General features: G+C 37.8%; 1 protein-coding gene across 1 annotated transcript; it reads left to right on the forward strand.

The window, feature by feature from the left end:
* Nucleotides 1–9: 9 nt before the first annotated feature.
* On the forward strand, nt 10–23,085 carry SYCP1 (synaptonemal complex protein 1). Its single transcript, XM_061454964.1, has 31 exons — nt 10–246; nt 1,151–1,232; nt 1,398–1,444; nt 2,744–2,908; nt 6,437–6,504; nt 6,681–6,754; nt 7,581–7,639; nt 8,504–8,573; nt 9,189–9,262; nt 10,203–10,311; nt 10,591–10,685; nt 10,823–11,007; nt 11,293–11,360; nt 12,426–12,487; nt 13,159–13,263; nt 14,177–14,280; nt 14,561–14,678; nt 14,923–14,993; nt 15,647–15,728; nt 15,840–15,902; nt 16,228–16,290; nt 16,950–17,012; nt 17,618–17,734; nt 18,391–18,501; nt 19,152–19,244; nt 19,913–19,987; nt 20,290–20,349; nt 20,490–20,669; nt 21,628–21,771; nt 22,108–22,194; nt 22,278–23,085. Exons 1-31 carry the CDS (start codon nt 139–141, stop codon nt 22,419–22,421), a joined length of 2,946 nt encoding a protein of 981 aa, XP_061310948.1. The 5' UTR covers nt 10–138; the 3' UTR covers nt 22,422–23,085.
* Nucleotides 23,086–24,434: the final 1,349 nt, after the last annotated feature.

The raw sequence follows: 24,434 nt of genomic DNA on the forward strand, positions 1-24,434 counted from the left end.
CCACCCGCAGCCACCTCCCCTTCCGCCTCGGTCGCGCGCTGCCCCCTTCCCGCCTTTTTGCCGTCCCTCAGCAGACGGGGCCCGGCGCGGCCGTCATGAGGCGCTGCCGGTGACGGCCCCCTCTTACTCCGCGAGGCCATGGAAAAAGAAAAACCGTTCAAACTGTTCGTGCCGCCGCGCCTGAGCAGCGGCCAAGTGTCTGCAGTCAAACCGCAGGCGAGCGCTCGGGCGACGGGGCTGTGTCAGGTAAACGGCGTTGCCGCCTGCCTTACCGTGTGTTGCTCTGGAGGCGACGGCTGAGGAGCGGGGTGGGAGCGGTGAAAGAGTGGAGAAGCAACCAGGCTCTCCAGCCCTGAACCTCCCTCCCGGAAAGCACATGCGTGTAAATACGTGAAGTGTGGGCGCTGAACTCGTTTTTCTGCCAACTGTTGAGATGGGTGCTGGGGGGTGAACATCTCAAGTTTTAATTTCAAAGACTTTTGTTCCTATCGAAACTGAAAAGAATCATCTTCTTGAGCATCTGTTGTGTATTTTAACTGTGCATCACCTGTGATAAAACATGTTTGACGTGGGCAGTTCAGATAGTAAGTGGGATGTGCACTGCTCGAATACCCCTACCAGCTTTGATTTATTGGTCTGGCCAGATCAAGTGTGCAGTGAAATGTGCTGTCTCTATGCTGTGTTATGTGAATTCAACAAGATACTTTTTCATGTTTAGGTGCCTTATGAAATACGTTTAGATTGCAGTGTGATATTCTGACAAGAGATGAGTTACACTATTTACAAGGCAAATTTCTGTGATGCTTTGTAAAATGGAATGTTCATGATAAAACATAAGCAGGTGTGTGAACTGTGCACAGGCATGCAGTGGCTAATAAGTTCTTGACATCAAAAGCTTCCACATCGGCCACAGCATAGTCTGTAAAACAATCTATGTAAGACCAACAGTTTGAAAAGCCAGTGTGAAGTAAGAACCACATGAGAGAGTGCCAAAGTCATTACCAATACCTTGGACTTTGCAAATTGTGGGCAGTTGATTAATTAACAGAAAAGTCTATTTTCATGTTAGCTCATGTTATTTTTCTTCCTGGCTTTTATAATCCTTCTTTACAAATCTACATATCCAAAACTATTTTTTTAATTTGTGCAGGGGTTTAACAAATGCCCAGATGATGATTTTAATTTGCCGTTTGTAATGGGTACACCAAACCGTGGTGAAATCACTGACCCTGGTAAGCCTAAAATGAGCCGTTTACTTGACACATTCTTTATGTATTTTTCATATCGTTGTCATTTTTCATGTATTGTTTAACTATTTCATAGCTGGAACCCTTATAAATACAGTCCCACTGTTATTTTTTATTAGATACATTGATCAAAATCTCTTCATGTTTCAGCTGCGATTTCACAGGAAGTAAAACTTGGCTCTGAGGTAGATGAAGAGGTCAGATAAGTATAAACTCTGCATATCTCATTTCCTAGGGCCTCATAATTTGTTCTCGAAACACTACCTAAAGCACTATTCAGTAGATACTTCAGGGCTAAAGGAAGTAGCCAGAGGGGAATAATCATTTTTTGTCTTCTATTTAAAGCTGAGTCACATAGAGAAGGTATTTGTGATTCAGTGGAAAAAAGCCTTTAAATATTAAGGTGATTTTTTTTTTTAATTGATTTTTTTTTTTTTAAGGGCCTGGTAGGTCTGTGAGTTTTAATCAGAATAAGGTTTAGGCACTTAAGTATCTTTGTGAAACTGGTTCTGAATATTTTGAAAGGCAGAAGGATTGAAGTCAAAGTATTCTTTGGAAAACTGAAGCAGATTATCCCAATTGTCTTGTCTGGCATTATTTTATCTATAAAACAATGAATTTAGTGTAGGGGTTTCCTCAAGCATTTGATACTTCTCACAGCATCTCTACCATTGTTTCTCTGCTTTAGTGCAACTCAGTAAAGATATTTAGTTTTTTTGCAGTAGCATCCTGTGCTTTCCAGATACGAAATGCTGTGTGCTGCAACAAAATGGGACAAATATGCTTGCAGTCCTCCTAAAGATTTTCATATCCCTGAGGACTAAACTTCTTTTAGCCCTAGTAGCTATTAAAGTCAGGACTCTTACAATACCATGGTGCAGCCAAAACATGGGTAGTGTTAGTTGACATCATACCTCAAACAAGCTGCAGATCTGCCTTGTGGGCTGTGTACTATTACCTGCCTAAGCCACTGAACGAATGTTTCTTGTACAGTGCTTTAAAGACGTTCAAAGAGCACAAAGTTGGTTGCTTTTTCTTCCTGCTTTATGTATGAGTTAACGGCAGAAACTTATCAGAGGTAGTCCTGGGCAAGATCTCTGAAGCAGTTTAACTTAACTCAGCAGTATCTCTTGAAGTAAGAAGGGGAAGTGGTGCGCAGAATGGGAGGAATTCTGGCTCTACTGATCATTATAGCAAAACTTTTATTGATGGAGTGCATTTATCTGTATCTTTAAGAGTATCTGTTTAGCAATGTCACTGTATCTGAGGGCAGTGGGGTATTTTTCACTTTTGTTTTTGAGTCCTACTTCTTCTGTGATGTGCCAATACATGCACAGAGGATGAATAAAGAATTAAACCTTGGTTCTTGATAAGCTTGTGTCACCATCTGTGGAAAAGAAATTACTCCTGTGATATTTCTAAAGAGATAAATACCTATCTACAACATTATTAATTAAATTGCATTTGAGATTAATTTGTGGAATTTGTTTTAATAGAATGTAGAAACAGTGAATGAGTTGTACTCAAAACTCTACAAAGAGGCTGAGAAGATCAAGCGATGGAAACTAACTGTAGAGTCAGAACTAAAGCAGAAAGAAAGAAAACTGCAGGAAAACAGAAAGATTATAGAAGCACAGCGTAAAGCCATTCAGGAATTGCAGGCCAGTATTGTACCATATCCACTGAACGTGTAAAGAGAAAGTTCTTCCTGTTGTAGTATGAAAACATTATTCCTGCGATTAAATGAATGTCCTGGAAGGACACGCCTGGCAGGTGGGGAGGGGGAGTTGCCCTTTATGTTAGGGATAGTCTGGAGAGTATGGAACTCTGTCTGGGGACAGGTGAGCAGTCCACAGAGAGTTTGTGGCTCAGGATTAAAGGGAATATAGCTATGGGAGACATTACTGTGGGGATCTGTTACAGACCGCCTGATCAAGGAGAACCTGCAGATGAAGCCCTCCATAGACAGATAGGAAAAGCCTCACGCTCGCAGGCCCTTGTTCTCATGGGTGACTTCAACCACCCTGACATCTGTTGGAAGGATGGTACGGCCCGGCACAAGCAATCCAGGAGGTTCCTCGATTGTGTAGAAGACAACTTCCTTCTGCAAGTAATAGAGGAGCCAACAAGGAGAGGTGCCATGCTTGACCTCGTGCTCACCAACAGGGAAGGGCTCGTTGGAAATGTGACGCTCCAGGGCAGCCTTGGATGCAGCGATCATGAGATGCTCAAATTTGAGATCCTCAGGACAGTTAGAAGAGCGTGCAGCAAGCTCACTGCCCTGGACTTCAAAAGAGCAGACTTTGGCCTCTTCAGGACCCTGCTTTGAAAGGTTCCATGGGATACAGGCCTAGAGGGCAGAGGGGCCCAAGACTGTTGGTTGATATTCAAGTATCACCTGCTGCAAGTTGAGGAGTGTTGCATCCCAACCAGAAGGAAGTGCAGCAGGAGGGCCAGGAGACCTCCTTGGATGGATCAGGAGCTCCTGAGGAAAATTCAATTGAAAAAAGAGGCTTATAATAAGTGCAAGCAAGGACAGGTGGCATGGGAAGAGTACAGGGATGTTGTCCGAGAAGCTAGGGACCAGGTTAGGAAAGCTAAGGCTCAGTTAGAATTAAACTTAGCTAGAGGTATTAAAGATAACAGGAAGGGATTCTACAGGTGAATAGCAAATAAAAAACAGACTAGGGAGAATGTAGGCCCCCTCAGGAAGCTCTCCGGAGAACTGGCTACACAGGATTTGGAGAAGTCTGAGGTTCTGAATGACTTCTTTGCCTCGGTCTTCACCGGCAAGGGCTCTGACCAAACCACCCAAGTCTTAGAAGGCAGATGCAGGGACTGTGAGAATGAAGACCCTGTGCCCACTGTAGGAAAGGAACTGGTTTGAGACCATCTTAAAAATCTGAACGTGCACAGGTCCATGGGTCCTGATGAGATCCATCCGCGGGTCTTAAAGGAGCTGGCAAATGAAGTTGCAAAGCCCCTGGCCATCATATTTGAGAAATCATGGCAGTCAGGTGAAGTTCCCGATGACTGGAAAAGGGGAAATATAACCCCCATTTTCAAGAAGGGGAAAATGGATGGCCCGGGGAATTACAGACCAGTCAGTCTCACCTCTGGGCCTGGCAAAATCTTGGAGCAGATTCTCCTGGATGGCATGCTAAGGCACATGAAAAACAAGGTGCTTGGTGACAGCCAGCATGGCTTCACTAAGGGGAAATCCTGCCTGACCAATGGGTGGCCTTCTCTGATGGGGCTACAGAGCTGATGGAGAGGGGTAGAGCAGTTGATGTCATCTACCTGGACTTGTGCAAAGCGTTCGACACTGTCCCACACGACATCCTTGGCTCTAAATTGGAGCGACATCAATTTGATGGATGGACCACTCGGTGGATAAAGAACTGGTTGGATGGCCGCACACAAAGAGCTGTGGTCAATGGCTCAATGGCCAGCTGGAGACCAGTAACGAGTGGCGTCCCTCAGGGATCGGTGTTGGGACCGGTCTTGTTCAACATCTTTGTCGCTGACATGGACAGTGGGATTGAGTGCGCCCTCAGCAAGTTTGCCAATGACACCAAGCTGTGTGGTTCAGTTGATACCCTGGAGGGAAGGAATGCCATCCAGAGGGACCTCGACACGCTTGTGAGGTGGGCTGATGCCAACCTCATGAGGTTTAACCATGCCAAGTGCAAGGTCCTACACCTGGGTCGGAGCAATCCCAGGCACAGCTACCGGTTGGGCAGAGAAGAGATTCAGAGCAGCCCTGTGGAGAAGGACTTGGGGGTATTGGTTGATGAGAAAATGAACATGAGCTGGCAGTGTGCGCTTGCAGCCCAGAAAGCCAGCCATATCCTGGGCTGCATCAAAAGGAGCGTGACCAGCAGGTCGAAGGAGGTGATCCTGCCCCTCTACTCTGCTCTTGTGAGACCTCACCTGGAGTATTGTGTGCAGTTCTGGTGTCCTCAACATAAAAAGGACATGGAACTGATGGAACAAGTCCAGAGAAGGGCCATGAGGATGATCAGGGGACTGGAGCACCTCCCGTATGAAGACGGGCTGTTCAGCCTGGAGAAGAGAAGGCTGCGTGGAGACCTCATAGCAGCCTTCCAGTATCTGAAGGGGGCCTATAGGGATGCTGGAGAGGGTCTCTTCATTAGGGACTGTAGTGACAGGACAAGGGGTAACGGGTTAAAACTTAAACAGGGGCAGTTTAGGTTGGATATAAGAAGGAAATTCTTTCCTGTTAGGGTGGTGAGGCACTGGAATAGGTTGCCCAGGGAGGTTGTGAATGCTCCATCCCTGGCAGTGTTCAAGACCAGGTTGGACGAGGCCTTGGGTGATATGATTTAGCGTAAGGCGTCTTTGCCCACGGCAGGGGGGTTGGAACTAGATGATCTTAAGGTCCTTTCCAACCGTAAAGATTCTATGATTCTATGATTCTATGAAATATTTAAGAATGTTGCAGAGGCTGAAGTAGTTTTGAACTTTCAATGTGATGACTTCAAAGAAACCATTTTGCTGGATACCAGTGACCTATGGCTCTACTGTTATTAAAGGAAAAAGTAACATTTTGGTTTCTAAAAATAGTTTTTCTCATTTTAACAATGTGCATTCCATCTTTGTATTATTTACATGCACATGATACTGTGAGTGTGCTGAAACCTGTTCAAGACTGAGTAAGTTTTCATCTTCCTTGTAGCTGTAAGGTATGCTCATGCTGTTTTCAACATATACAGGAAACGCACTCAGCTTTATCCTAGTTTCTAATCTTGCTGGTAGTGATGGACAGCTTTGTGACTGAAATACATATTTAAAACTATTTATTTGTCTTTCTTTTTTGTTGTTGTTTGTTGGCATTGGTTCTGTAACAGAGTTGTCTCTGATTGCTTGGCTTTTGCTTTGAGAAAATGATTATTCTGAGAAAGGGTGTGCACCTGTAGTGTGTGAATGTGTGGATGAACAACATACCTGTGAGGGTTTCAGTTACTGGTAAATTATTGTTTATTGTTATGTCTTTCATGCCAACTGTAACAAAAGATGGCTCAGTATGTAGTGCCTGATAAAATGGGTTTTGCTGTCTTCTGATGCAGAAAATTACTTTTCCATATGAGATCTGAGAAGTAAGAGTGTATTTCTAGTACATTTTCCAGTAACAGTGTGGTTTTTTTGTTTGTTCCCTATGAAATTAGTTTGAAAATGAAAAACTAAGTTTAAAACTGGAAGATGAGCTATCTGAAAATAAAGATCTCTTAAAAGAGTAAGTAATACAGTCAGATATATTTTTATGAAAATAACTTGTTTTCATGCTGAGAACTGTGCTAGTAGCTGTTAAATTATAAAGCTCATCAGGGCATTTACAGTGTTAGTACTTCGGTATGCAAAGTACCGTGCATTCCTGTGATAACATACTTTGGTGTTTTTTCCCTGTTCTAGAAACAGCGCCTCAAAGCATTTGTGTAACCTGCTTAAGGAAACCTGTACTCACTTCACAGAGAAGTCCACCAAATGTAAATGCTGTTTAAATTTTGATTTGTTGAAGTAAAGGTACTTTCAGCTTTCTCTAATCTAACAAAGGAAAGAAGCTGTCATTCCACTGCAAATCTGTTTCCTGGTTCAGATAAATTGTATGTGGCTCTGCATCAGAGCAAGATTAGAAGTGAAGCCATAGGACTAATACACATATGTTTTTTGTAATGTTAAATCTAGAGGGTTTCTGAAGTCAGTATGACAGTTTGCTGAAAGGTTACATGCCTGGAAGCTATTTAGGTCTCTGAATACTGCTACTGGTTTAAAGCAGTGTAAGCAACCCTTATTAGCCACTAGCCGCCACTCGAGAGGAGTGCAGGTCTCCTAAAGTGTTGTAAGTCCACTGGTGTTCTTCAGTCCCATCTAGATACCTTGAATATGTTATAAGATATGTGAGGTGGAGATGAAATATTGTTACAGTTCTGTAATGGCAGTTCTGTGGTCTTGGGTGTCTGCTGATGGGAAGAAATTCAGTGCTACACCTTGTATTACAGTTATTCAAACATTATCATTTTTGATCCATTAATACTCAACAACATTACTCCGTCAAAATTTAAATATAGTCATATAAATTGATCCAGAATTACATCACAGAAAAAGTGAGATTTCAAAGGATATTTGAAAGCTGAGCTTGCTTGATATTTCAATGGAACATACATTTTGCACAGATTATATAACTTTTAGCACCCTGATTTTTAAATAAGAGCCTGTAATTACTTTTCTAATTTATTATGCTGTTTAAGTGTAAGGGCTTGGACAGCTGACATTCTTTTTCAAAAGGAAAACTGTATGTTCTTACTTTGATAGATGAACATGAAAGAGAAGAAACCAGACAACTATATGAGGAACTTAATAACAACGTTGAAGTAAGTGATGTAGCTTGTAACAAGGCTCAAATGTGATCTGAGTTATATGGATATGTGGAGCTGTCTGAGTTACATGCATATCTTGAGATACTGTTTGTACAGAGAATGTCCTGTATTGATAAAGCGATTAGAACAGTCACGTGTGATCCAAGAAGTCAGATTTTCAGTCCCTTTTCAAGAGTAATTTTTTGTATCGCACAGAGCATCATAATGGGATAAAATGCAGCAGTGTTTGGGGTGGATGTCGATACATATCATCTGCTTAGCATTAGGTGACTGCCATAACTTCTGTCTGCTTTCTGTGCTGTTTCCCCTACCTGATGATTTCACAGCATGGCTGAGGTTGGAGGCAACCTCTGGAGAGCCTCCCCTGCTAAAAGCAGGATTGGCTAGTACAGGTTGTGTTCAGTCAGGTTTAGGGGTCAGGTGTATTAGGCTTATTCTATTAGATAATTTTATGTATTTATAATAGAAGAATGCGGGACATCATTGTCTGGGAGTAATGAACCTGATATTAAGCAGGGTCAGAGTGTCCGTGCTGTAATGTTTAAATATTAATTATAGGTTGCTGTGATAACTAAGAAAAGCAAAACTCTTCCATTGTGTTAGGTATCTACAAACACGGACCAGTAAAAATGTTTGTTCCTTGAAATTGTTTAGACCTTGAGTACAGAAATTCTTAAACTTCAAACTTTGAAAAGTTAAAGTATTCTGTTAAGTTTGTGCTTTGAATTTCATTTATAACAAAATTTCTCCTACAACTGTAAATGAGCTTGTAACACTGTTTACAAAGCATAAACATTATTCTTCATTACTGAATGTACTTAGTTTTATATGAACTTACATATTGAGTTTTATTTTTAGAGGATGGTAGTGGCATTTGAAGAGCTTCGTGTGCAAGCAGAGAACACCAGAGTTGAAATGTGTTTCAAATGTGAGAACTGTGTTTATTGTTTTGATGCTGCAGGATTAACACTTTCATACTTCATAGATTTATTGCATTCAGTTTCAGGGTTTCAGGACAGAAAGATACAAAGTGCTGAGGTGGTGAGCAGTTAACACTGACAGTTTGGACCCACTTCTATTCATGCTGCCTGCTTTTAGATGCCTGAGCCCTTTTATTGGTTTTCCACTGGGTCAAATTTGAAACTTTATTTTTCAAATAGTCACTCAAAAGTCTTGAGTTTTATCTGTGAAGTACAAGTGTATTTAAATGAAAATGCACTAGTGGGCAGCCACAGAAATTTTAAGTAAATATTTGCTTTCTTTACAATATTTTGTGCCTGTTTCATTTTTGCGTGTGCATTTATGTTTGTTTCTTATACCAAACTATTAAACAATTAATGGAATAATGGACTAATTCTGTGGAAAGCTGGCACAAAAATTATTTTGTCTGATTAGAAAATAACTTCAAGCATGACCTCAGCAGTTACTCTTTAGGAAACAACTTATACAGCAAATGATAAGCAATCTTAAACTGGAAATTCTATTTAACTTGGAGTATATTTTAGCTCGTGTATTAACTGTGGATATTACTATTTCTCACAAGTAAAAGAAGAAGCAGAAAAAGTGGACAAGCTTGAAAAAGAATGTCAACTGGAAGTCAGTGTGAAGGAAAAGCAGGTTTGCTCACTTTTACAATCTAATATGTACAGCTTTAGTTTTGAAACAAATCTTGTGGTTTCTTTAATATTTGAACTCTTTTTTGGTTTTGTGACTGATAGATCAAATGAAAACAATTATTTTAAACGTGCTTAGTTGTATGTAACATATTTGTATTTTGGAAGGGTGAAATGAAACTACTGTATCCTAACAAGGGATAGTTTAGTGACAGGATTTAAAAACATCATGTAAGGGCTGGATTCTCTTTTTGTTCTCTATGCGTATACTTGCCTTTATCAAGTTGCTTGTGTAGAAGCATAAAATTAGCAAAGCAGCCATCAGTCCTCATAGCTAAGGAAGGTATGGTTCATCTCTGGTAAAAGGAAGGTGTGAAGAAGGATTATAGTGCATATCAGATCACAGGCTGGTAAGAAAGTTTAGTAATCTGAGATTAGAGTAGAGTTTTGTATTGGTGATGAGGTACTATAAGGGGAAGACTAATCAATTTGAGGAAGTTAGTTGTGATAAGAGTTCTTAGTTTGTAAGTAGCAGTCTGAGAAGCTGGGCACCCATCTGGGTCTGGGAAGGTCAAGAGTTACTGTTTTTTTCTGAGGATGGATGAACAAGTCTATGATTCTATGATATTGCAAAGGGACAAGGAATGTTTCTCAGGATCAGTAGAAAGGACAAAAAAAAATTAGCTGGAGCTGCATTTAAGTCAGATTCCACTAACTGTAGTTATGTTCCAGTATCTTTAGTCTATTGAAATTAATATTTTGAATTTGAACTGTAGAGCTTTTTCATGCCGAGAAATGTGACTTGGTCAATATTTGGCTAGGATTGACCACCTTGTTTAACTTGACTGGCAGTAGTATGTTTCTAGTCACACAGAGTGCACAATCAAAATGAGAATCTGTCCTTTTTTATAGACTTCATGATGATATTATTTTAATTTTGTCAGATTTCAGCTCTTACCATACAGAGTGATGAAAAAGATGATATAATAAGAGATATGGAGACTCAGCTGCAGGAATCAAAAAATAAGATTGCTGACTTAGAAGAAGCAAAAAGTAAGAGCTCTCTCTGTTGTATTAGCATGTAGTTAGTTATAGAAGTATAGGGAACAAAACGGTGATAATTTTGCCCTGTTACTAGTCAGCAGCAGAATTTTGGGTCCTTGCAGGCCATATTTTTGTGTGGAACAGAAACTGCTGACAAACTATGACATGAATACTTTATTTAACTTTTGTTCAGTTAAAGGAATATATTGATCTGTAAAATAGGAATGCAAGCATTTTTTAGTAATTCTCCTCTTTTTGTTAAATTTAAGCATGTATCTTTCTGCTTAGGACATGAAGAAGAAATGTTGAAGGAGTCCCAGATCAGTCAAGAACATCTGAGGGCAGAACTGGAAGAGGCCAAAGTTTCATTGAGAAAAACAGAGGTACAGCTTGCTTATAGCTTTCTAGTATAAATAGATTAGATGACTAATTGCATAAATAATTAGTGATACTTTAGATTTGAAATAGTTGTAGCTGTTTGTTGCAAAACACCTTTAGAAATGATATAATTCCTTTGAAGGTTGTTCAAAAGAGCTTAGAAACTGAATTGCAGACTGCAGTGAAAGCATTAATTGAGATGACTGGAGAAAAAGAAGCACAGGTGGAAGAATGTAAAAAAACTAAGGCTTTGCATGCATCCCTGAGAGAAGAGTTTGAGACTTCCATTTCCAATTTGAAAAGCTTGCTGCAAAAAGAGCAAAATAGGTAAATTAAACAGTTTCAGTTCCAAGAAGGATGTCATAGGTAAAACCCTAGATTACAGAGCTGCTGAGGATAAAATGTCTCCAGAGAGGGAGACTCCTCAACCTCCCTGGGCAGCCTGTTCCAGTGCTCTGCCACTGCCAATGGAAAGTTTTTACTCATGTTGAGGTGAAACTTCTTGTGTTTTAGTTTATGGCCATTGCACCTTGTCCTGACTTTGTATTATCCTTTAAGTTGCAAATGCAGCCCTTTGTACTATACTTTTTTTTGCAATTACCATTTCCTTAGATTGGAGAAATATCACGATGAGTCAAAGCTGCTGACCTTGGAGCTCAGAAATAAATCTGCTGAACTAGGTAAGGTTTATAGAAAGAAAGAAAATGAGCTAGGTAATAAAAATGGGTTTTGGTTTTATAGCACCCTGTACCTGTCAGGAATACTGAAATCCATTTTTACTTATCTGACTCCCTTTGGTAGTTGTTGTAGCTGGCAACAGTCTCACAGCAGTGCTGTGCGGAGCTCTAGTAGTAAGACCGTAGGTGCATGGATTCTCCTGGAAGTCATTTTGGTCTCTCTGCACTTTTCCAGTTAAGACCTGTTAGGTGATGTTACACTGTTAAGCAGCAGATTCCAGGAATTTGTTCTGTAGCTTGCAGCAGGGACACATCACTTACATTAAACTTTCCTGCAGAGCACTCTCCCCATGTTGGATGCAGAATCACACTGACAGCAGTTAGCTTTAAATGTTTAGATCTTCACTGCTTATCCCCCAGAGGAAGAGCTTTCTCTTTAGCACTGTTTTCCCAGTGTGCAGCATGTGTCCCTAGTCCTGATATGATAGATGAGAAATAGAATTTTATGTCCTTGTACATACTGAGGCCATCTAAGGAAAAGCATTCCAAAGTTAGCTGCTAATTCTTGTCTGGAACAAGGTAAGATGTGACCTCAGAATTCCAGAGCAAAAGTGTATTTGGTGTCCAGTACTTGCAAACACCACCAGTAATGTGAAAGTATCTATAGAAAACCTTTTGAAGTCACCGGTAAGTGATTTGTTTTTTCAAAATATCCATGTGATTATTTTCAATCCAGATATTTTTGTCTGGAAAAGTGCAGATGTATTAATACTTGGCAATGACTCCATTCTGTCAGTCCACAGTTTGACTGTGGAAAACACAATAGCCTCTGGATTTTATTGAAGACAAATCATTACTTTCTTTTCAAATATATATTTGCTAGTGTCTTTCTGAATAGTTTTTTTTCAATTCTACGTTTAAATTAAGTCCTAATTTAGCTTTACAGTTTCTGAACTTAATTCATCAAGTTTTGAAAGCTGGGTACTGCAGAGGTATAAATGCTTTCTACTCCTGCTAAATATGTAAAACTGTTTCTGTTCAATTAATTTTACATTACATGTGCCGTAGAAGAGATGACTAAACTAAAATGTGACAAAGAAATGCAACTGGAAGAGCTGTCAGAAAAACTGGTAAATGTTCATTTTATTAGTCTCATGGGATTTGCTTTTCATCTGAAGTCTCTCTTGCTTTGGAAGGATCTTAAGTACCATATAAAAACACTGTCTAACGTGCTTTAATGTTATTAATCTTCCTTACCTGTTTGGGGCTTTTCCTGTGGTGAACATTAGCTCAAACCTCATGAGTGCCATGCGAGTGAAGTTTTAGGCTGAGGGATCTACTCATTTTTGGCAGTAAAGAGAATTACTTCACAAATCTGTTGTGATTGTTTTGCTGTTTGTGGGGTGTTAGTTATGGTGAGGCACCCTCCATACTAAGAAAACATTTAAGAGTCTGCAGAAAGGTCTTTTTCGGGGTATAACACCCTGTTCCATGTATTCCTGTTAGAGTGTTCTATTCTTACTTACAGGGAAGTTTCCTGAGGTATTTAGATCTGATCTCTGTGAACCCTATAGCACTGTGAAACAGGCCCATTTTCTCTTATGAAGTCTAAGCTATATATAAAGTACAGTTTTTATACAGGATTATTTTTGTTATGATCTGTATTTACAATTCTAACAAGAAATTCGATCAGCTATAGACAGATAGAGTGAAAACAGGTTTGCATTTTACCGTGTTTTTTGTTCCTTATGTACTGTGCATTGAATTTTCTGACCTGAGATTCACTGACGTTCTTAAACAGGGAAAAGTTGAAGCACTTCTAGTGAAGAAGCAAGATCTTGAGGCTACTTTAGAAGATTTGCAGGAGAGAGAAAAAGAAACGAAAAACATTCTCCAAATCAGAGAGGTCTGAATAAAGAGTGATAATAACATGTAATTAATAGTTATGTCACACTTTATCACTTGTATAGAAGAATGTAAGAGATACCACATAGTCACACCAGTGCTCCACCCTACACTCTGGTCATGATAATGACAGCAGAAGATACAAAGTAGAAGAGTCTGACTGCTATCTGTAGTCCATTGCCTTCACCTTCCTACAGTAGCTGTATTAAGAATGTTTGAGGACACATCCCTGTCAGTTGTCTTTGCTGTCAGTTTATGGAATAATTCCTGTTCACCCGTACTCATGCTCCTCATGCTCTTTGTCTCCAGAGCCTTCTGTGATAACGAAATTCCTGTAGTCCATTATGTGTTGTGCCTGGAAACTAATCCTCCCCCACTCCTCTTCCCTGCTCCCCTCACCTCCCAACAACTGCCTGCCAGTGCCTGTGGTATCAGTATATCACCAGTTATTTGGAGGAAACAGTATTCAAAACGTTTCTGTATTATGAGCTACACCACATTACAAGGTTTGCCTTAGCTTGTAATGGCAGCAGATTTCAGAGGGAAGAGTTTTGTTTTGTGGTTTGAGATGCATCCAAAATATGTGCTTATTCTGTCACTGCATTTCTGTGGGGTTTTTAATTATTTTTAGGTGAACAAATATCTTTATTTAAATTTTAAAGTTACTTTGGTCAGTAACTTTGCAGACTAGTTGGACTTATAATAGTGACACAGTTAGTACTTGTATCAGTTCAATATCTAACACAGCTTCCTCATCACCCCAGAGAGATGTAAAGATACATGCTGGCTAGTTTATGTCATGGATGTCGTTTTGTTTTGTTTTGTAAAGCTTTGTGTTACTCTTCATTTCTGGTAGCTTTTGTGACTTGTAGTTTACATATCAATAATCAAAACACTTCCTTTTTCTTTTGCAGAAAGAAATCCAAGATTTGAAAGTCCAACTGAGCAATACAGCTGAAAAGGAACGAAATTATTTAGACCACTTTAAGGCCCTGAACACAGATCTTCAACAAGAGGCGTATGATTATGTTTTTTTTGAATAGTATTAAGGTTTTTGTGTGTGTGTGTTACAAAGAAGTTACTTTGATACACAATGAAATGATCTATGGTTGCTTTCTAATGAAAGTTGAACCTGTGCACATAGTATGACATCTGTTACATACTTACATTTATAAATTTGTCAATATGGGACTGGACTTCTTCAGTGGGAAGTAACATTTTTGTACCGGATAAATTTAACTTAAAAGGAAATTATAAAATACATGTTCTTAATCCACTGACCATTTGTTTTAAGTTAGGCTAAAGAATGAACAACTGACAGCATATATCAATGAGCTTTCATTAGAAAAAGAGCAGATAACACAAGAGAAAAGTGCTATGGCTGCAGAACTTGAGAAACTGCAAGAGAGTCATGAGGCAAGTTGTAAAATTCCAGCTGTTTTTAAAGGACAACATTCAATTTCAAATACAAATCGTGTGGGAAACTACAATATGACATGGTTATTTAGAGGATCTGAACTATTTTTTGCGTTTAAAATATAAAGGAAGTACAATTGCCCTTGTGAATAAGGAAGGTCAAGATGCTGCTTAAGATGTCTTTGAATTTTTTCAGATGGCTCTGTGAATTTTATCCATCTTACTTCCATGGGTCTTTCTTTAGGATAGTAGGAAAAAAGAAGAAAATGCAAAGCAGTTAGTTGAAAAACTGGAAGAAGCAAATGGCCAGCTAAGGCAAGTAAAGCCAAATATCAATGTACATGTCAGTAAAGGATGTAGACTCTGTTCTTTCTTCACAGTTCATTTCAATGTCGTGTTCATATGCTGCTTTCTCTGATTTTTAGTTTAATCTTCTTAGGTGCTATAGCTAAACAGAAATTAGTATTGGCCATGCAGAAGTTTCTACAAATTAGCAATACCTATTGTTACAGGAACCATTTTTGCCCTAGCTTTATATTATGTACAGAGAGCTGTCCTGTTCTGCATTAACTTAGGGTGGAGTAAATAAAAATAGACATGAAAGGTTATGGAGTGAATGTGAAAAGTTAAAACTGGTTCAATGTTACTCTCTGAAGTAGTCTCTGTACCACCAGCCATTAGACAGGCAGCCTTCATGTTTCATAGATGCGTTACGATATTACAGATTGAAATATAATTTTACTCAAGTAAGAGGAACATCTTTCCATATTTACAAAAATCTGTCCAGTTAGGACACTGACTTCGCAGTCACTTTGTATCTTTTTAAGAACATTTTCATAGAACAATTTATGAAGTTTCTCATCAATATTAACAGCTCTCCTTAGAAAATAAAGTATAAATAGCAGTAGTGAAAAGAAGTTAAAATTATTAAATAAATATTTACTGATGCTTTTTAATTTGGCATTTAGAAATGAACTGGAGTCTTTGAAGGAGAAGATGGCAAAGAAAGGTGAAGAGATTAAAAGTAAACTGGATGAAAGAGAAGAAAATGTATGCCATATCCTGTGCTTTATCATGAAAATACATAAGCACATCTTTTTAACACCATAATGGTTTTCAAAATCTTACTGTAAAAATCAAAGTGTATAATTCTAATTCCAGGCTAAGAATATTGAAAATGAAATGTCAAGAAAGGAAAAGCAGCTGAAAATTCTAGAAAATAAGGTATGAAAATTTAGCTTTGCATGGATTGTTGAGAACTTCATACGAGATTATTGTTACATTGTGAATTTACTCCTTTTTCCTTTTCTTCCTAAACTCTGTAACCACTGAGGAACTGGTGCACTGCTGCTAATGCTGGTGGTACTGGGCTAGCAAAATCCTTGTAGTACTTTATGGTTGAAAGTCCAGTCATTGTCACATGTGTTTCAGTCCCATTGGAATTAATCAGACTATGCAAATGCATGTTTAAGAACATTGACAGTAATCTCTAACACAGAGAGTAATTTTTTAGGATCTTATTAACTAAGGTTTCAAATACCTTTTTTAGTTGAATAATTTAAAGAAACAAGCGGAAAATAAAAACAAATGCATTGAAGAGTTGCAACAGGAGGTATGTACAGTTGTTAAAATTCACATATACATAAAACATGGTGTTTTGTGGTAACTTTTCAATAGTTTTTGTCTTATGTGATATCTTTAGAAATATCTATGTAATTTATAACATTTCTTATCCTAACTGAGTAAATTAAGGAGTCACCTTTGGAATGACTTGATCTTTCAATTTATCCTTCTGAAAAATGCAAATGAAGAAATAATAACTTTATTGTAATACAGTACATGGTATCACAGATATCCTTAGTGTAGTGACCTATCTCAGTTACCAATAGTAGAAAGGAATTGTGCATTAGGACAAGTTGTTAATAACTGTACTGTAAAAATGTATCACTTGTATTTTTTTTGTCATGACATCTGCACTTTTTTTGTCAGCAGCATCTTAGTTTTTTGTCCCATTGAGCACCCTCATGTTATTCTCTGCTGTTGCCCATGAGGAAGCTTTCATAAGGTCATCTAGTAACAATATTATTCAAGTGAGCATGAGCACTCTTTTGCTTAGAAAATTGATCTGGAACCTGAACTGCACAACAAAAAGGGAGTTACCTGCTTGCTGAAATCTGGAATGAACATTCCAACCTATTTGATGCAGTGAAATCATTACATAGTTCTATGAATTTATTAAAGTGTAGTGTTTGTTTTACTTGATTTTAACAGAATAAGCTGCTGAAAAAGAAAATTACTGCAGAAAACAAGAAGACAAGTATTTATGAAGGGAAGGTGGGTTTAAATAAGTATGTGCAAGAGGAGGGTAAAGCATAAAGACCGAATGTTTGAAGTCCCAGTGTAATTAATGATAATACATGTCAAAAATGTTCTTAATTAGTTTACGGATCTGGGATACAGATTTTTACAGGAAAGAGCCCATGAGGTGTTTCCAGTTTTAATCATTGGACACTGCCAGGGCTATCAGACATTTATAATAGATGGGCATCACATCTCAAGGAATTATGTTAATTATGTTCCTAAGCAGTCCCTTTTTTTTTTTTTTTGATTGATAGTGCACTGAACATTATTGAGTAATACCACCCACTGAAACAGAGAGGAGCCTTGAGCTTGAAGACTGTGTTATTGACAGAGGTGCACAAAACTCGTGTGGTCTGACTTTCCCATTGTGGTGATGCCATTGTTTCTATGAACATTTTCTAACTCACTACAGGCCAAAGTTCAATTCTATGAAAAATCCTGAACACTAAATAGGGAACAGTTCAATCACATGCCTGAAAAATAGCAGAGTTGTTCTGCTTGAGCATTAGAGGTAAAAATAAATTATTGGCATATTTGTTCCTGAACAAATAACAGCAATAATTCTGCATTCTCAAAAGGTGAATAAATTAGAGTTAGAGATGGAAAATATGAACAAGCAACATAAGGAAGCAGTTGACATCTATGAGAAGGACATTGAAGCAAAAAAAGTAAATGAAAATAAACTTCTTGAAGAGGTGAGAGCTGTTAATTTTACTGCAACATTTGTAATATGTTGCTTTTATGGAGCTGTATCAACCAGAGTCTTGCTCTTACATAGCAGTCTTATCAACATAAATGGAACTTCTTCTAGATGATTTTAAGGTCCTTTCCAACCCTAACTATTCTATGATTCTTGTGTATGCAATGCTTTAGTATCTTAGAGCCATAAGGTGAAGCATTTGTATATGTCTTTTAGGAATAAAAAGCCAGTTAAAAAACCTTTTTTGTCAAGGTATTGTTCACAGAAACTCTGTTCTTGGTATAAATACTGCATAAGCAAATTAGACTAACTTTTCCCAGTATTTTTCTGCCCTCACTTTTTGAATGGTAATATCTAAATACGTGAGGGCAGAGGGCTTGAAATGGCTGTGTGGTTTGAAATTACACTTGTCTACCCCAGGGGAATGGCTGTAGTTTTAATCTAGGTTTATTTTCCTATTTTAACATTAAATCTGTGTAAAAGATGTAAGATTTGAAAAGCATCTTAAAATCAGATGAAGACTACACTAAATGAGATTTACATTGTAGATACATTGCACCCACAGGAATAAAAAATAATGAAACTAAGATTCTTTAAAAAAATATGTTGTTGATAATTGTTCATGAATTAAATGAAAGCTGTTACTAACAGGTAGAAAGGATGAAGTTGCTTGCTCATGAAGCAGCTGCAATTCAGAGAGAAACTGATATCCGATGTCAGCACAAGATAACTGAAATGGTGGCACTTATGGAAAAGCACAAGGTAAGAGATGTGACTGATTTATGTGATGTGTAATGTGTAATACTGTGCCAAGTAAAAACCTATAAAACCCAGAATATTACAGATTGGGAAGTGAAATTTCTTAATAAAGACTCGAGTCCAGAAAATAAAGTTGAACATATGCTGACATCTCATCTAAAAATAAATTCATATTGTGAATACATGCTTTATTGGCAGATACATTGCAGTTATCTAAGTTTTTCAGATGTTTTTGGTTTAATAGTCAGGCTTCCTTTGGTACCATCCTAATGCCATGTGGTTCAGTATCAGTTTGGGGCCTTTCAGTTGGATCACTTTGGGACCTTCGGCAGTTTAACATATGTTAATTTACGTTCCTAATGACTCTGGTTTGCAGTATATTTAGCAGGTACCATTAATACAAATAATAAGGCTTTTATGTGCTGGAGCACATACCACTGCCTAGAGACAAAGCATTCTCTGTCAGCCCACAGAATAATACTGCTTCTGCATTTTCTGGTTCACAGTTTCTGCTGAAGTGTCAATGTTAATAGCAATTTTCAGATGTTCAGAAGAGCATTATTTGAAAAAAGGAGTAATGTTTTATTTAATGGTAGATCTGTAATTCGAATGTCTAGTCATGTTTTGAATTTGTTGTTTGTTTTTTAACATAGTGTGAATATGATAAAATGGTTGAAGAAAAAGATACTGAATTAAAACTTTATAAAGTAAAAGATCAAGAGCAGTTCTCATCAAAGAGAGCATTGGTAAGGTGAACTCTTTAGCGCTGAGTAATTCAATGGAGGGGCTACTGTCCTGCAAGTGTAATACAATTATAAATATCATATTAGACTTCTTCCTGTTTAACACTTGGGGGGTTAAGTGTCTGCTTTAGTGGAAGAGAATAGTAAAGATCAACCCACTAATTTCTGTTTGCTGTTATTTACGGGTTTTATTCTGTGCATTAAAAAACCGCACCTGTTCCTAAAAATACATCTGAGTAGTTGTGCTTTACTGTCTGCTTTTTCTGATAGTGTGTCATGTTTTAACCTCACTGAATAAGAAACGTTTGTATTAAATAGTTTGGTTCCACCTGCCCCCCCTCATTCTCACAAGTGTTTGAAGTTCTTACCTTGAACAGATCTGGTCAAGTGCCTGTTTCTTAGTACCTTAGTTTCTTACTTTTAAAAACAAACTGAAACAAAACTTCAAATCTAGAGTTGCATCATCCTCCCCCAGCTGCTTCTTTGATCATCTCCTATTCTAGCAATTGAATCACCCCTCAGCATAACCTTATGAACAAGTAGCTCTCTCATACAAATGGAATTTTCTTTTGTTTATAAGGAACATCACTATTAATTACTGTCTCATTTTGCACCATGATCTTTTTTCCAGGTTAACCATAGCTAATCCTATCCTATCTAATTGTTTCTAGGAGAATGAGCTTTTATGTTTGAAAAGTGAACTGTCATCCCTTAAGGAACAACTTAAAGCAGAAATTGAAGAGAAGGTTTGGTTTGGTTTGGTTCAGTTCAGATTAGATTTAGAAGTTTGGGTGACATGCTTGGCCTGGTCTTGGGCACTGTAATAATGAGAGCTGTGAAGTGCACTTTGATTCTAAGTCTTGCTCTCACTTGCTGTCTGATTTCAAGAGCTTGATGTTCTCTGAAGTCATTATGTCTCATTCCTTGTGGTAGTGAGTGTTCTGCATTACTCCTCAATTTGTAATATTCTATTAGTAATAGAAAATATCAAAGATTTCAACAGCTGAATTCAAATACAGTATTTACTTCCTATCACAACTCTTTTTAGGAGAATCTTGCAATAAAAGCCCTCCAAAATATGGTTCCTGAAAAGGAGAAGAAGCACAAGGTACCTTTAACCTTATCATAAATTAACTTTAGATTTTGGTAATATTTATACATGTGCAATCTAACTGAAATTCATGATAAATAGTCTACATTCCACAAAAGAGACTGAAATGCTTTTAATTTAAACCTCTTTCATGTTAGAAAATACAGACTCATTTTGCTGAGACTCCTAAACGTCAATTTGATCTGGACTATGAATCAATTAATGTAAAGAATAAAAAGTCTCCAAACGATATTCCTACAAAAGTCAATGTGATGGAAAAGACTAAAATGCCTCCTGCAGTATCTGCAAAGAGTCCCCTGGGTAGTCCATCATTCAAGGTCTGTAACTCATAACAGTGAATTCATACTTTTCTGACTGAATTTCTTATGTCTGTGTAGCTGCTTATTTGTTTTTTGTTGGGATAAGCAGGGATTTAAAGGGTAGATAGCCACAAAACCCAAAAATGTATTCCATAAGGATATCAAAAAGCAGCTTGTTTAAGGGCTCCTGCTGTGTGTAATTTTCGTTGCTCAGTTCCTTAACTTGTCTATTACCAGTAACAGTTCTTGTCCTAGAGGGACTGTGAGTTGAATAATTCCACTAGAATTTTTTTACTTAAAAATGGTGTCTCTTTCAAAAGGCACATTTTTTCTCTATGGAATAGAAAATAGCTTGTGTTGCTGTAAAAACTGTCAAGAGTATTCCTGGATGCTTCAGCAGAACTGTAAAACCTCATGTAAAACCTGTCAGCAGCTCACACACGATGTTTGTTTCTGTTGTTAAGATACAACTGCCATTTTTCTGTTATCCTTTTAAAAAAGGATTGCAGGGTTCTATTTCAATGTTTCTGAGGAGTTTAACTTCTAGAAAAAGAACTATTTAAGTAAAACCAACCTTGTTCTTGGTGTCAGTAGCAGTGTCTTTCTGGAAGCTTATTACTGCAGTTTGTTTGATGGCATTTCCTTAGCTGTTAGTTACAGGCTGTATGTAGGAGCTACAGTTCGGAATACCCTGAGTTTCTGTAGGTAAGCGTGAAGAAGTTAAATACAATCAGCCGTAAAACTCAGTTCTCCCACAGCTTCCTGTTCATTCTCCTTGTTTGGCAGCGAAAAAGGGACTTTTTTCCTTTGTCTGGGTTTATGCCCCACATTCTGGATAGAATGATAATGAATTGTTCCACAGCATGTCTCTAGTCTTCCTGCACTCAGTCTGTAAACTGGGTTAGTAGTTTGGGTTTTATGTTCTATAATTGACACTGAAAATAGAATGAACAATTACAAGTATACTCTTTCTCAGGCATACATAATAAAGACTCCTCCAGTACAGAAACTGCAGAGTGAAAGCATAAACATGGTCTCAGAGCAGAGCATGAGGAAAAAGCAGAAAGTGCTGCTCCAGCTGGACACGCAGTCAGACAGCTCTGAGCACAGTGACCTCCTGGTAAAATCAGACACACTGCTATATATAAGAATGTATAGAAAGCATGTGGGGTTCCAAGACAATATTATGTGTATATTTGTATTTCAGTGTTTCTCTCTGGAACTGCATTTCTATGTACAGAATGAGTAACTCTATGAGAGACAGTACTGCTATAAGAAGTCTATTCAGTCATAGAATAACATTTTATATTGTTTTTATTGAACTGTTGAGGCTTCATAGTAACATCCTAACTTTTATTGAATACTCTAACACACACACACACACACCCCCCCATGGAGAAAAGGAAAAAAAAGGATAGTTTTTGCACATAGTTTAAGTAACTTTTTTTTTTTTTAGAGCCTAGTCTCAGAGGAAGAAATGTTTAAAAAACTGTACAGGGATTATCCTCAGGCTTCACAATTATATACCATGACACCAAAAAAGGTACCTTAGCGTTTGTTTTCACAACAAACCAGTTACTTAAATGGATTATAGGAATTACTGAATGACTTAATTTCTCTTCTTAGAAACCAGCTGCATTAAACGTGAAGACCCCAGGCTCTGTACTGAAACTGTCAACCATGAGGAAGATGCGTGAGGCAGGGTGGACAGCAGTTTCCAAACTGGACAGAAAAAGGAAAATGAAAGAAGCTGAGAAGTTCTTTACTTAAAATGACAAACTGACCAGTGCCCTAGCATGGTCTGATGAGTGCAGCCACAGTAGTAGGATTCTCTCAGAGTTAATACATTGTTGCATTTTCCTGTCATACTCAGTATGTTTAATACTACATTTGTTTCCTTTATACACATAAATGTTCGAGATATGTAACTCCATCCACCTGCAGAGCAGGTTTTGCATTTCATCCCCTACACTACACAGTCGGTAGACAAATCAGCCCATTTGTAAATGTTGAGATGGGTATAACTACATCGAAAGTTGTTTCAAAATGAAATACAAAAGTCTGGCATTAGAAATACTGGTTTTAGAGAAATACCGTTTTGTTCTTTTAAATTTATTATCTTAATACGTAATTCACAAAAGGATATCACTTAAAGAAATCTTGAAGCTGTTAAACTGCATGTGCTTTTACTTGACATCATCTTGCTTTTCTGTTCGTTTTAAATGTTACTAGAATTGTCTTTTTAGACTGTTTTGTTTTCAGTAGCTCCTATTTCAATATGTTAAAACAGTTTTGAAACTTTTACATTTGAATTTCCAGTAGAGCTACTTCAGTTCAAAAAGATTTTGGCTTCATGAAGAAAGAAATATGTACATGTTTTAAGATTGTAAAAGCAATGTTAAGATGTTATTAAATTGTTTGTCTGAAACATAAAGTGTGGGACCAAATGTTGCTTTCTGGATAAGAACACAGATATAAATCACTAGGCCGCCTTCCTATGGACTAACAGCTTCTGCCACTCAGGCATAATAGTTTAGAACAACATATATTTCTGTGTTAATCCTTGATTAATCCTAGTTTCACAACAACAACCTGCTCCAGAGCTTAGAGACGACAAGAAAACTACAGGTACATCTTAAATTACTGTGAAAGATTAAAATCCTGAATGTGTCTGAAGTGGGTAGGAAAACATCTGCATTTCATTCTTTTTGCGTAGCACTTTAAGGTATAGGCTTGTAGCTTGGGTTCCTTATGCTTTATCTGTTGACAGTGATATTAGTAATGGTTTTTTATTGTATGTAACTGACAGATACTCTCTAGAGATCTGAAAAAAATATAATGTTCTTTTCCTCTATATTTGGAAATAGAATCTGTTACACAAGCAGATTTTCTGAGAAGTTTGAATGGCTTTGAAAGATTTCAAATGTTTGCAGGATATTAAGTTTTTATAATAAATCTGCTTGAATAGTGTAAATTAGGACAAATGCAGAACAGAGAAGCTGCTTGTAACTCACACCTTCCAGATGTCCCTTCTTTCCAGGAAAGATTTTTTTACTGTAGTAGTGTAAAATAATCCATTTAAACCTCTCCCAGATATACGAGTTACTTCTTTTTTGCCTGGATACAGGGACTGTCATGCAAAGTCAGTTATTCCTCATTTTAATTTGCAGTGTGACTTATATCTCTTCAGCTCCTCTGCAGGAAAAAGGAAACACAACTTATATGTGCAGTTTGACATTTATTTTAAAAGGGCTGGTGTTTTATACAAGACCTGAACACTTGCCAGTGTTTATTACTTCATTTCAAGATGGCTTATGTCTAATTTCGACTGTTGACATCAGATTCAACAGATATGCAGACTCATCTGCTAAGCTAGATACTGAGCAAGCAAAACTAAGAATTCTAGGTGTTTCTGAATATAACGAGACTTCTACTATAAAGTCTGCTCAGCCAGGGCTCACACAGAGACCCATGAACTACAGTTTTCCAATCTTGAAGTTAAGATTCAAAATCCACATCAAGCTGCCTTCCCATATTCATACTTGAATGCCTTGCTATAAAACATAGGTTTTAAATTATTTTTAATTGAGACTTTAGATGAAAAATTAGAGTTTTTTCTTGATATCTCCCAAACCTGATTTCCAGTCTAGTGGTATAGGTACAGTATCTGACACTACGAGAAGAAATGACAAGGACCAAGCAGTAAGAATTAGAAATGCTGGTTATTGTAAGAGCTTCTGCATGTCACAGTGAGTCTTGCAGTAACTAAAATATCTGGAAGGT

Source organism: Pezoporus flaviventris, unplaced genomic scaffold (assembly GCF_033815535.1).
Source record: "Pezoporus flaviventris isolate CSIRO_AGI_PZ_B2104156 unplaced genomic scaffold, CSIRO_AGI_Pfla_v1 ptg000017l, whole genome shotgun sequence".
Classification (NCBI taxonomy): domain Eukaryota; kingdom Metazoa; phylum Chordata; class Aves; order Psittaciformes; family Psittacidae; genus Pezoporus; species Pezoporus flaviventris.